General features: G+C 39.9%; 1 protein-coding gene across 3 annotated transcripts in view; it reads right to left on the bottom strand.

Moving 5' to 3' along the window:
- Nucleotides 1-14126, bottom strand: part of mrtfba (myocardin related transcription factor Ba) — a 47554-nt gene that overhangs the window by 9311 nt on the left and 24117 nt on the right. For all 3 annotated transcript variants that reach the window (XM_017705511.2, XM_017705513.2, XM_017705512.2), the window contains exons 3-10: nucleotides 8762-8827; nucleotides 6936-6991; nucleotides 5816-5891; nucleotides 5391-5552; nucleotides 2269-2438; nucleotides 2012-2152; nucleotides 1041-1291; nucleotides 173-344 (exon numbers count right to left, since the gene is read on the bottom strand). In XM_017705511.2, the coding sequence (XP_017561000.1) occupies nucleotides 173-344; nucleotides 1041-1291; nucleotides 2012-2152; nucleotides 2269-2438; nucleotides 5391-5552; nucleotides 5816-5891; nucleotides 6936-6991; nucleotides 8762-8827 (1094 nt within the window). The remainder of the gene's footprint in view (nucleotides 1-172; nucleotides 345-1040; nucleotides 1292-2011; nucleotides 2153-2268; nucleotides 2439-5390; nucleotides 5553-5815; nucleotides 5892-6935; nucleotides 6992-8761; nucleotides 8828-14126) is intronic.

Genomic DNA, 14126 nt, shown 5'->3' with positions numbered 1-14126 from the left:
TCAGAGGGCAGAGATTTACACCACTACTCATTTGAATATACTTTCATTCATTATCCTATTCAGTCACATATACGATACAACATATTCTACTGAAGGCTTAAAAATTCATCAAGATAATGAACTGCAGGCTTGGCTTTACATTTAATGACATAAAAACCACGGAGGTAATCACCTTCATCTCTTCCAGGTTGGCAGGCAGGGTGCCAGCTTTGCGGTTAGTGAAGGTGTTATTCAGGCGTACTGGTGGCGCAGCTGTAGGCAGAGACACCACAATAGAGGCAGGAAGGCTGTTGCCGCTACTGATGGCAACTGTGGCACTGCTGTTCTGTCCCTCAATCATTGGCCTAAAGAAGAAGAGGGACGTAGGAGGGTAAGGGTAAAAGGAGGAGAGGGGGAAATCTGTTAACAGCATGGCCAGAATCCATTTCCTCCACCCTCCGCTCACACAATAAACAAACTCAAATTGTGAACAATGTGCTGTCAGGCAAGACAAAATAAAATAGTTAAAATAAATCTTACATGTGCAGATAGATATGGAAAAGGAAGCTGAGGAAATATCTCACTGACTTCCTGTCATTAATGAGCATCACTAAACAGGATTTGTTATTGGAAACTAGGTAATGGACCTGGGGCTCACTGGCAACAACAATATTCCAAAGCATATAACAACTCAAGAAGCTTTTATATGTACACAGTACCCAACATGTGCACAAATAGCATCCTAACAGCTATACTTAAAATCTTTAAATACAAAAAAAGACCTTTTTCAAAGTGTGGTCTGACGAAGACACTGATTTGGTCAACCACTATACAGTGGTTCTGCCACTACACATTCTGCCCATTCTGCAGATTTTAGACAGACCTTTCTCTCCTAAGCAGCTGTAAACAACGCTGTGACTTAACGCTGTGACTATGCACTTAAGCTTTGTAACTTTGCAGACAGTTTACATGCACGAAAAGCTATAACAACACACTAAAGGAAAGGGAAAAACTGGAAATGCATAATAGGTGTTACAGAATGTTACAGAAATAAAGCTTACTTGAGTGGAGCAGGTAAAATGGTCTGGTAGTTGTAGTGCTGCTGTTGTTGCTGGCTGAGGATTTGAAGCTGCAGAAAGAGTTGCTGCTGCTGCAGTAAACGGGCGTAAGATGAGTCCATGGGCGCTTCACTGGGCTCCTGTTTCTGGTCTGGGGGAATGTACTGATGATACTTCAGCTTTTTCACTCGTGGTTTGGCCTCTTTGCTCTTCTTACTACGACTTTTATCACCAGGAAGCTTAGGCTGACTTTGCTGTAGACATTAAGGACAAATGCAAAAATGTGAACATTCTTAGAGTTTTTTAGTGAAAATAGAAGTGAAAAAGTTTCAAAATATGTAATATTGTCTGTCAAAGTTTTGGGAACACCTAAACATGTTTTGACAAATGAGCATGTTTTGAATTTGTGGTTTATATGCTACCTTGAACTTGCACAATGTAGACTTAAATATTAAAACTACCCACTAAGCACACAGACCAGGCTAACTTGTGTGCTTCCCTAAACAAAGGTTTATTGCTATAGTGATCGTGGGATAACTTTCCTAAAACAGTTCTAAAAGGTTGTCTGTCTCTATCTTCAGGAACAATGATGGAAAACAGTCATAAAACCATATTTCCTGGTAGACCTATGATAACATTTATAATGAAGGAAATCAATAGTACCCACAGCACAACTTCCAAGATGAATAAAACTAGTGTTCCAATTTCATGAAAATACTGTCTTTTTGCATATTTTGTGAAATATGCAAAAAATGGCATGTTTCATTTATTTATAGTATTCATGTTCTTTAAGTACTGACCTTTTCCATGATAGCCCTAAACACTACCCTGAAATTTTCAAGAAGGCTAATTGTTTCCACACTTTTGACAGGCATTTTATAATAACTAACTCATGGCAAAAAGGCAAGCAGTATGAAGGCCTTTGTCCCTCCACTGCCTGTATTTGTCATGCTAACCATTTCAGTCTGACTGACCTTGAGAAGAGTAGGCCCAGGTTTTGAGGGGGCTGTGGTAGTGACTGGCTGAGGTTGTGGTGCCAGAGGGCTGACTAATTTTTCATTGGTGGATAAAGATTTGAGGAAATTTCCTGTAGACTGGACAGCAGAACTGCAATGCTGCAGAAATTGAAAGAGAAAAATAAAAAGGAAGCTATACTGAACCAATTTTTAATGCAAACGAGTTATTTCATCAAGCATCTTTTTTCACATTCAATCCAGGAATAAAGGAGCACCTGTAATAAATTATTGGGCAGTGGTGAGGTGGTCTCCATGGCCTTGGGCTCTCCGGGTGAGGCTGCAGACCCCTGTGACTCCTGACTGCCTGGCTGCTCTGGAGAGAAGGCATCTCCACTGTCTTCATCAAACACGTCCGGCAGGGTTTTGGGATACTGCATCTGGCCATCTGCCCAATCAAGACAACAGGACAGAGCACAAAGCAGCCAGGTCAAACTTAATTACTGCCAAAATGCTCAAAATATGACATAGTATGACAGCTGGATGACTGTACACTGATCTAGTAGACTAGTTGTGTACTATATTTAAAATAGAATCTGTGTCGTTATACTTCGGTGCAATGAAATTTTGTGTGGCATCTCTTCTGTAGAGGTCACAAAAGCAGGAATAATAAAACAAAACAAGTTACAAAGAGCAGTAAGAGTAGAAAAATGCCTAAAGTGATACTTGGCAAAACTAGAAAAACAATTTACATCCCAAGGTGCACAGCCACATTTACATACTTACAGAGAATGGAATGGACAGAGGATTGGATATTGATAAATAGCAGTCACACAAGTGGGTGTGTACATATACACAAGCACATACCATACACATCATCTGTGTCTGTCTGTGTACAGCACAGATCCAGATGGGCGTGTATAAATGAGTGAGTGAGTGAGTGAGTGAGTGTGAGTGTGAGTGTGAGTGTGTGTGTGTGTGTGTGTGTGTGTGTGTGTGTGTGTGTGTGCTCACAGTCCTTAAGAGTCAGCTCTGGGCAGGGTGGATATGATGGATGCCACAGCTCTGGGAAAGAAGTTGTTCCTCAGTCTACTGGTGTGAGACCTTAATGCCCTGAACCGTTTGCCTGATGCTAGCGGTCCCAATCCAGGGACAAGGGTGTGTGAAGCCTGTGCTGATGCAGCTAACCTTCTTTCTCTGACGACTAACATAAACAGTGTTTTAGTTTGGGAGTTCCAATCCAATAATACGCCGTGTTGTTTTCACCAAGCAATGCAGCTCCTTATGTCTAGCAGCCATGCAGCTAGCATACAACACTATGGCGTAGTTGGTTAGTATGTTTTCAGTGGTGCTCCTATAGAATATCACTAACAGTTCCTGTGGGAGCTGGGACTGCTTCAGCTGCCTGTGAGAGCACAGAAAAGCTTCTCGAAGCATATCAGTGTTTGAGCCACTGGTCGATAGTCATTTAGGCACTTTGCAGCTGATTTCTTGGGCACTGGGATGATGGTAGAAGATTTAAGACCTTTTGGAACAATAGCTTGTTGTAGCGAGAGGTTGAATATGTCAGTAGACATCTAACTGGTTGGCACACACTTTCAATACTCGGCTGGGCACTCTATCTGGACCTGCTGTTTTGCCTGCATTGACCTTCCTCAGTATGGCCCTCACCTGATGGTGCTGCAGAATCAGTATGTGTTCTCAATGGTTCAAAGTGATGTTTTAACTAGCATAGGGTGGGCCATTTATATGGATACACCCAAATAAAATGGGAATGGATGGTGATATTAACGTCCTGTTTGTGGCACATTAGTATATGGGAGGGGGAAAACTTCAAGATGGGTGGTGACCATGGCGGCCATTTGGAAGTCGGCCATTTTGGATCCAACTTTAGTTTTTTCAATGCGAACAGGGTCATGTGACACATCAGATGTATTGAGAATTTCACAAGATGGTGTGCTTGGTTTTAATGCAACTTTATTCTTTCATGAGTTATTTACAAGTTTCTGACCACTTATAAAATGTGTTCAAAGTGCTGCCCATTGTGTTGGGATTGTCAATGCAACCCTCTTCTCCCACTCTTCACACACTGACAGCAACACCACAGAAGAAATGCTAGCACAGGCTTCCAGTATCCGTAGTTTCAGGTGCTGCACATCTCGTCACAGCATAGGCAATTGCCTTCAGATGACCCCAAAGATAAAAGTCTAAGGGGGTCAGATCAGGAGACCTTGGGGGCCATTCAACTGGCCCACGACGACCAATTCACTTTGGAAGCTGGCACGTTCCCCGAGTTTTTCCAGCAAGATGGTGCACCACCACATTATGGGTGTCAGGTCCGAGCATTCCTAGATGAACAGTTTTCTGGAAAGTGGATTGGTCGTCGTGGGCCAGTTGAATGGCCCCCAAGATCTGACCAAGCACACCATTGTTTTTCTTGTGAAATTCTCAATAAGTTTGATGTGTCACATGACCCTCTTCCAATCGAAAAAACTAAAGTTGGATCCAAAATGGCCGACTTCAAAATGGCCGCCATGGTCACCACCCATCTTGAAAAGTTTTCCCCCCTCCCATATACTAAGGTGCCACAAACAGGAAGTTAATATCACCAACCGTTCCCATTTTATTTGGGTGTATCCATATAAATGGCCCACACTGTATTCTCTTGGACAAAAAAAATTGTCACATTGCATGTTTAAGGTGGTAGTAAATTCAGGCTCCTGCAGATGGCATGATCATCAGAATAAAAATACCTGTGGGGTGTGCAACAGGATTTATAGATTGAGAAGAGGTGGTACAGTGCAGTGAATGTCTCATTCGATGTGAGGAAAATGGGTTGCAAAGTAGATGTTAATGATTGGCAAAAAGGAGTCATTGCATTTGAGCATGCCATAGGCCATAATGTGAAGGAAATTTCGAAGCTGAATTTCGTGGGTGGATTGAAGCATATAGTCATATGGGACTACCTGCTGTGTCAAAAATCCCAGTCTACAGGAAAGTCTCCTCAGAATTGTGGTCAAAAGACAAAACTGTTGGACAGGGACTGCTAGTGTGTTTCACGGCATGAGAATTTTTTAAAAAATCGCTTCGCTTCCAGGCAAGATTTGCCTCTAGAAGTCAATGTAGGTCCTTTACAATCAATTTCTGAAAGAACACTCCACAGGGAACTGGATATTATAAACATATGGAGTAGAGTGCCATGCATTTTCTTACATGATCATAGTATTCATAAGTATTTATAATTTCCTTTAATATCATCTGTCTGTAAAGCATGTTGAGCTGCAACTAGCATGACAAGTGCTATACAAATAAAGATTCTTATTACTATTTTCAAATATTAAGTTTAGATTTTTTTTACATGGTTAAAATGCTCATCCCAAGTACAAACAACTCAAGTTACCAATGATGGCCTCTTTGACACTGGAGTCCACAGGCAGGATGTTTTTCTCCACCAGTTCCATTGGACCTGGCCGCTGGGCAATTTTCTCATTGAGGTCATCAGCTAGCCGAGCTCTCTTCAGTTTCAGCTGGGTAGCCTGCAGCGAGGGCTCCGCTGCCGTCTCTGCCAAAACACCATCACCAACAGCAGTCAACACAGTTATGAAGCCTTACTTGCTGTCCTCAGCAAATCACCAGAACATCCGTTTGTAAACAAGTATCCGAAACTTACTGTTGCTACTGTTACTAAAACAACAAAACAACTAACCTAACTGGTTAACAGTACAGTAGTCATCAATGTCATTCAGCCCACATCATATGCTGTAAAGACAGATCGTTCAAAAATGAGTATAAATGTTAACTCATGTGGACAAAGGATGGCCGTACCTTGTAAGATGTGCATGCGCACCAGCTCAGCCCTTTCGGGTCGACTCCGGATCTTGTGCTTTAGGAAATTCTCAGTCTATGAAAAAAATCAAGAGGTATTAATGTAACATATTAGTAAATTAATTATCCACTTAAAACATAGCACAGTATATAAGCACCCTTATTTTTTGAAAACGGTGGTCATGTGGTGGACAGTGAACAACAGACAGCAAAAAAAGGAATGGGACTACATTCTTAAATCATCACACACTTGCCCCTAATCACAGTTATTTCATGATCACAGACAGACTTGCATTTGCAGTTTCTGACAAGGCATAACATGCTGTTATGTGCAAAATGGACAAAGGTATGTTACAGCTCTTAAAAAACTGCAGCCATCTTAAAGACTGAATTTTGTTATTTTATTTTATTTTTTTGCATTTTTATACATAATAGAATCACACAATGAACAACTCAGAATAGTTTGAGGCAAGTTTGAGAGCCCAAACAGTTTCTATAAAAATACATCATCGAAAATTCTCTTAACTTGCTCAAAATGCAAATAGGTTAATTAAGGTCAAACAGTCATTGCAATTTAAGACACAATAAACAAACAAATTGACATGTCTATGTGACCTTAATAAGACCTGGATGTGCTTTGAGCGGGCCGAAAGAAATTCCTTTGATGTGTTTGTATGGGAACAATATGGGCTATTTAGGTGACTTCTTAGTTTCATGTTTGCTGCAATGTTAAGACAAGATTAGCCTTGTGACTCACCATTCTAAACTAAAGAGACAAAATTTGAACTTCAAGCAGGTCTTGGCTGATAAGACTATATCTACAGTAAGTGGAAATTTGTTTTTTATTTTTGCTAAACCATTCCTTTAACTCTCCTATAATATCACACCATAGCACATTTAAAAACAAAAGAAAATCCAGTACATTGCAAATAGCAGAAAATATATGGTTTAGTACTAAAAAAGGAAAGAGAGCATTTTCTAAATTGAAAACATATTTATTGGGGCTCCGGCTACTTAAAGATGTGAGTACTTCATATGAATCGTATCATTATGCTGAAACCCTGAGATCCCTACAAGATTTAAGTGGTATTAGGGGAGGAAAAAGGTTCCTTGCTCTTACCCTGGCTCTCTCCAGGCTCCGGATCTGCTCATGAAACGCCGCAGGGCTCTTGAGGGCTGCACACAACAGACACAATGTGACACACACAGCCTCTGTCTCACACACTTCAAACACATACTACACTCTTTTATCTCTCACAGTCTCTCTGGTATGACTACACACACAGCACAAATGGGATAGATCTAGCAGGGCTATTGCACCTCTGTACATAGCAAGCCATTCACTACTAGGCCTAGTCTTAATCTGCTGTGAACTTTCAAGCTAAAGTGAGTGATAGAATCTCATCAATCAAAAAGCTGTACATTTATCATCAGTAACTAGGGCACAGAACAGAAAAGAGTGTGTATTCTGTGGCTCTAAGTGCTCTACATTTCAGCCTTTCCAGGGTGGTCGTGAGAGTGATTAGGAGTAACAATAAAATGAGCTGCTCAGAGCTTTATAAAAGACTGCATGCCAAACTCAGCTTAACACGTAGTATGATAGGACTGAATGATAAAATATACTTTCATTGGATTGGATTTCAGACAAAATATGGATTACCAGTTTTTATTTTTTTAAGAAATCTGCAGGAATATTTTTCCATACCTCATAAGGTTGGTCTTAAAGGGTTAGTTGTATTTTCAGCTTCTCACAATACAAGCAATCCCAAGCACACTGAATGATGAGATCTGGGCCCTGGAGTGACCAGTCCATTGTTATGAGAGCACCAGTAGCTTCATCTGATTTGCAAATTTTCTTCTTTTTGTCTATTTCCTCAGTTTTGTCTTCTTGACAGCTACAGATCCATTCAGACCGTAAGGTGGCATGAATAGACTGTCACTTATTTAAAAACACATTTGCAAAAATACATTTATAAAAATACCTCATCTAACAATCAGAGCATCAGACTTTTATCAGTTCATCACAGCATGTAGCCTCTTCTCTATCCCTCCAGCTCTCTCTTGTTCCTTTTTTTTCTCTCTGCCTTGCAGTTTGCGCATTTAACTGTGTGAGAGGTTATGTAGCATTTAACTTTAACTGCAAATAAATTAAAAACACATTTCTGATGTGTATGAGTAGGCAAAGGTTATCAAATTTTATTCTTAACTCTTAATCAAGTGATCTGGGTTTCTGAACAAAAAAGAAAGATTAACCATAACAAACTATGAACAACTTTTCAGGGATTTTAAACTATTTTGATGGAAATGGTTTAATTAGAATGCACTACATAATCATTTAGTCATGAAATGCATGTAGATTTATGTAAAGTTTGTTCCTTACACATTACACAGTTCAGATGTGCAAATGTGCACTAGCAGAGAATATTGTGATGAGTCTCAATACTCAAGTTTTTTGTTTTCTTTTGTGTAATATGTTTGCTTTAGTTTGTTTGTACAGATTACAGCCAAGTCAACTCAGAAATATTTTTAGATAATGGATATACAAATAAGTAACTCAATTACTCAAGTAGATTTCCAATGAACTGCTTTATTAATTCTAACTTGAGTATTTTCTTTTATCACTAGAGTAACAGTGCTTTTACGTAAGTAGGAATTTTCAGTACTCTTACCACCCCAGACTGCAATACGCTTAAAAATGAAACTTTTTTTAGAGCAATTATTCAGAAGAACCACTTTGGTTCCCTTTAGAAACTTTGGACAGCTTCAATAAAAGCATGTGTAAATCAGAATGTGAAGAAACTTTTAAAAGAAACTCCACATAATGTAAAGACTCTGTAACAACTAAACGTTATTCCTAGAACCACAGAACCATTTAGGAACATTAATTTTAAAAGTGTAATGAATTTTATTAGTAACGTCCAGTACTAGTTAAATGGCTGTACTCACGTGGCATGATGCCCTGGTCAACAAGCTGCTCGCGAGTGCGCCTCTGCTGCAGCCGCAACTGAAGGACTGTTGGAAAGAAAAACAGGAGGTCAATCTCAACAGCCAGCTACTAACATAGCCCTATCTACACCATACACTCACACAATGAGACAGGATATCAATTGTTCCACCTGGACTCACTCTTGCATTCACACACATATACACAAACATGGAGGGAAAATCAACCTAACAAAGAAATCCCACACACTTCCCTTCCTAATACAAGCATTACATAAGTGCACCATTCAATAACGAGCACATCTGCCCAGTAAGAAAAACAAGTGATTTAGGAGAACTTTTTGATGCTCTTTTCTGGAAAATATTCTAGTGTCACCATATACCAGGCTTAATTCTTGATTGATTAAAATCACTAATTATAAAAAAAAAAAAAAAAACTTTGTTCAAGCAGTTGTCTGGTTGTGAGTTTAGACAACTATGATCATTTTGAGTATTGGGTCAACAACTTAAATGGAACAACTTTATTTACATAGTGGTAATCAGCAAATTTTACTGTCTGCAATTCATCTGGAAGCATTATAAATTTCTGCAGATTTCAGCAATGCCCCCCCCCCATTGAAAATCCCTATGAAAAAACATTAAGTAAAACAGAAAGCCTGTCTACAACATCTGATTAAACCAGTTAGACTAAATAAAACAGGAAGACTAAATACAGTATGACACCACTTTTTCTTCTCTAATTCAAACAGATACAGTACCAAATGCTGAATGGATATCTGGTAGCATTCCAGTATCATCGCTAAGAAAAACAACCTAAAATACTTGATTAAACCAGTAACAATGCTTAAAAACTTGATGATATCAGAAAGACTGACTAAGGGTGTACTCACACTATGCCTGAGCATGATTGTACCCTCCCCACTCACAAGTACACTTAGCATTCTGGGCCCGAGCATGCAAATGTCATCAGGATGCACTCATTGTTGAAGAAGGTAAGAACATGACCCTTTAGTAAACCAAATATTCTCAAATAAACTGTAAAGTGCGACAGTCCCATCACTGACATCATGTTTGAGTTCTGTGCTCAGGTTTGATTAGCAATCACACTAGATGCCTACTATGCCTGACTCTAACTGAACCGCATGCAAACTCATTTCTTTAAGAATGCCTTGGCATGGAAGCTCAATGGTATGGACCAATTACACTAGTCAAATAAAGTGTACTTTGATGGCCAAACATGCTTGGTCCAATACGGACTGCTTCGTGTGAGTACACCCTAAAACATCTGATTAAGTCATTCAGATGACTGACTAAAAAATTTGGTGGCTCCTTGGCCAGTTAACCCTTAATTAGCCCGACTGAGGCGACTAAAACTGAGGAGATATTTAAAGACTGGACTAATGGAAAGATCATTAACATTACAAATATAAAATAAAAATACAAAATAAACAAAGATTAATATCTACAGTAAAAATTATGTGGATTTTACTGTAGGCTACAGCAAGAAATTTCTCACATTGCTGACCTGTTCACAGCAATGACTAAACATGTGTGTAAAAGATGACTTGACACTTCATCACTGTGTTAATGCATGGGACAGAGTATTACTCAGAGTATTACTCAGATCTCACTGGAAAAAAACACAGCTGACAATATCACATATGTCTCAGGCTTCTCACACACACACACACACACACACACACACACACACAGAGAGAACAGCAGTCACTGTCTCTTAGTGATCTGAAACCCACAGCCGACAATAATAAACATCTCTGCAGCAGCTCTTACTAGTGAGCAAGGGTTGACTTCAGCTATAGATACTCAACTCAGTTTCCCACACGGCTGCCCCAGTGACTCAGTGGCCTGCTCAGAGAAGACATGAGGAACCCAGTTTTTAAGGTCTACAAGATGGTCTTGTCTGCTCTAAGTTCACACAAAAGCCATATGAGCACCATTGATCAAAGAGTGATGTCTGTTCTTGAAAAAAATACCCACAGTTGTCGCAAAACCAGAATCTGTCTGTAAATACAGCAAAAGCGCATAATAAAATCTAATATTATACTGTAGCTTGTATATGTTTGGGTGGTGTGGTGATGTTATTACTGTGATAGCAAGACTAGAAACATTATTTTTGCAACGTGACTATAAGAGACAGTGACTAGTATTATAGACACTTAATTGCATGTCCATGGTGTGAAAGAATTTGTTTGCATGTCAAATTTAATGCAATATTAAACATTGAAAAATATAAAAATTGTGGTTGCTTTTCAAATGGGCACTTCATGCTGTAAACGAAAATGTACCTAAGACGATATATTTTATTCATTTTTACTCAAAATGCCATTGGATCCTCTGACAATCAAGTTTGTTAAGGAGTCGAATTGCGAACAATGCTATATGCCAGCTAACACTGCTGTGCATTAATTCTGACATCATAAGACCGTCAACCTCAACAAAAACACCCCCACAAAAAAAAAGAACTTTGACAAATATGGTAGTTAAATGGGTTTGGCTATAGTAGTAGTAACATTCTATATTCAAATATTGTACTGTGACACTATACAGTATCTCACAAAAGTGAGTACACCCCTCACATTTCTGCAAATATTTCATTATATCTTTTTCTTGGACAACAATATAGAAATGAAACTTGGATATAACTTAAAAGTAGTCAGTGCACAGCTTGTATTGCAGTATAGATTTACTGTCCTCTGAAAATAACTCAACACACAGCCATTAATGTCTAAATAGCTGGCAACATAAGTGAGTACACCTCAGTGAACATGTCCAAATTGTGTTGATTTGTGTTGTTGTCCCTCCCTGGTGTCATGTGACTAGTTAAGAGCTACAAGGTTCCAAGTGTGAAAGGGGAGGAGAGCTGTTAAATTTGGTGTTTGGGTACAATTCTCTCATACTGGTCACTGGATTTTCAACATGGCACCTCATGGTAAAAAAAACCTCTCTGAGGATGTAAGAAATTGAATTGTTGATCTCCACAAAAATGGCCTAGGCTATAAGAAGACTGTGAACACCCTGAAACTGAGCAATAGCATGGTGGCCAAGGCCAAACAGCGGTTTTAGGCCATGTGTTCAGAATCATACCCAGAGGTTGGCTTCAAGAAATAGACGCACAAGTGCTGCCAGCATTGCAGCAGGGGTTGAAAAAGAGGGAGGTCAGTCTGTCAGTGCTCAGACCTTACGCCGCAAAGTGCATCAACTCAGTCTGCATGGCCGTCGCCCCGGAAGGAAGCATCTTCTAAAGCTGACACACAAGAAAGCCCACAAACAGTTTGCTGAAGACAAGCAGTCTAAGAACATGGATTACTGGAACCATGTCTTATGGTCTGACAAGACCAAGAACTTGTTTGGCTCAGATGGTGATGTGTGGTTGCGCCCTGGTGAGGAGTACCAAGACAACTGTCTCTTGCCTACAGTCAAGCATGGTGGTCGTAGCATCATGGTCTGGAATTGCACAAGTGCTGCTGGCACTGGAGACCTGCGGTTCACTGAGGGAAACATGAAGTCCACCATGTACTGTGACATTCTGAAGCAGAGCATGATCCCCTCCCTTCGGAAACTGTGCCGCATGGCAGTTTTCTTGATAACAACCCCAAACACACCTCCAAGAGGACAACTGCCTTGCTGAAGGTAAAGGTGATGGACTGGCCAAGTATGTCTCCAGACCTAAACTCAATTGAGCACCTATGGGGCATCCTCAAGCAGAAGGAGGAGGAGTGCAAGGTGCCTAACATCCACCAGCTCCGTGATGTCATCACAGAGGAGTGTAAGAGGATTCCGGTAGCAACCTGTGCAGCTCTAGTGAATTCCATGCCAAAGAGGGTTAAGGTGGTGCTAGATAATAATGGTGGTCATACAAAATAATGACACTTTGAGCACAATTTGGACATGTTCACTATGAGGTGTACTCACTTGTGATGCCAGCTATTAAGACATTAATGGCTGTGTTATGACCCGGTCTAGGGTCAGGCCGTAACAGAGAATGAGAGTGGGCTCTCTCCCGAGCTGCCAGACCAGACACCAGACTCCATTTAAACAAGAAAATGACAGGTTTATTTTCCTCAAAAGCTCAAACAAGCTGGGTTGATGGCTTCAGGGACAAGCATTAGCCAAAATAACAAACAAAACAATTAATGATTCCCAACTTACTAAACTACAAACAGAAGAAACCAAAAGGCATACAGGCTACCCTAACTCCCTACCTTAAACAGGAGAAAAGGTAACCAACACAACACGGCACCTGTCCCCTACTTTCACCCAGCTTCCAATGCGTAATCAGTCACAGTTGTAACAATAGCAGGAAAGCAAAGCAGGTAGAAGTGAAGAATGACGGGCTGGTCTGGACAGGTGTTCTTCCAGGTCAAGTCAGAGGGGAAAAATGCCCTAAACGTCTATCAAGATGGTGGCTCAGCGACCTCTTATACTGTCAGGAGCCTCCATGTGGCCAATTATGCATCTGCAGAAAACAATGGAAAAAGCACACAAAATGGCTACAAACAGAACAAACACAAAGAAGGGCAATTACGACTGAGGGTCATAACAGGTTGTATGTCTAGTTATTTTCAGAAGACAGTAAAGCTATACTGCTATGCAAGCGGCACAATGACTACTTTAAGTTATATCCAAGTTTCATTTCTATACTGCTCTCCCAATGAAGGATATAATGAAATAATTGCAGAAATGTGAGTGGTGTATTCACTTTTGTGAGATACTGTACATTACATATTATCCATATACTATATCATCTACCAAAATGGCTACTACTGTCAATGCCTCTTAACTACCACACTTGATGAATCTTGCTAGTTTGTATGGAGTATTTATGAGATCACCCGTCTTATGGTAAAAATTTTTATTTAAAATAATGTATTGGTATATTTAAAAATAAATAATAAAATAATAAAAATGAATATTGTCAAGGCTTACCTTAACAAAAAACAGTTTACCTTTTACCGACTCACTAAGACAACTGAATAAAACAAGCAATTAATAGTTATGACATTTTTTACAGAAAAGTTTCTGATTATATCCATATCATAAGGTATAAAGGATAGCACCTGAACTTGAAGTATTCCTACAGACCGAATGGTGCTCCACTTCCAGACAGGCCATGCTGATATCAGTAGTGCTGCTGATTTCTGAACGCTCTTGATAGTTCCCAGTGAGCTCAAAGGCTAAGTCGAGTTCCTCACAGATCATACTGACAACACCCCCCCCCCCCAACCTGTGCAGCCCTAGCTTGAACTAAATAAAAGGTAAAAGGTAACTGAGCCTATAATACTGTGAAACAGCCCATGTGACTATAGGAGACACCAAATGATTGACTGGCAAATACTTCCACTGACAG

Source organism: Pygocentrus nattereri, chromosome 13, assembly GCF_015220715.1.
Source record: "Pygocentrus nattereri isolate fPygNat1 chromosome 13, fPygNat1.pri, whole genome shotgun sequence".
NCBI classification, from domain to species: domain Eukaryota; kingdom Metazoa; phylum Chordata; class Actinopteri; order Characiformes; family Serrasalmidae; genus Pygocentrus; species Pygocentrus nattereri.
Note: the sequence above shows the minus strand (reverse complement) of the source record. Positions and strands in the feature narration are given on the sequence as shown.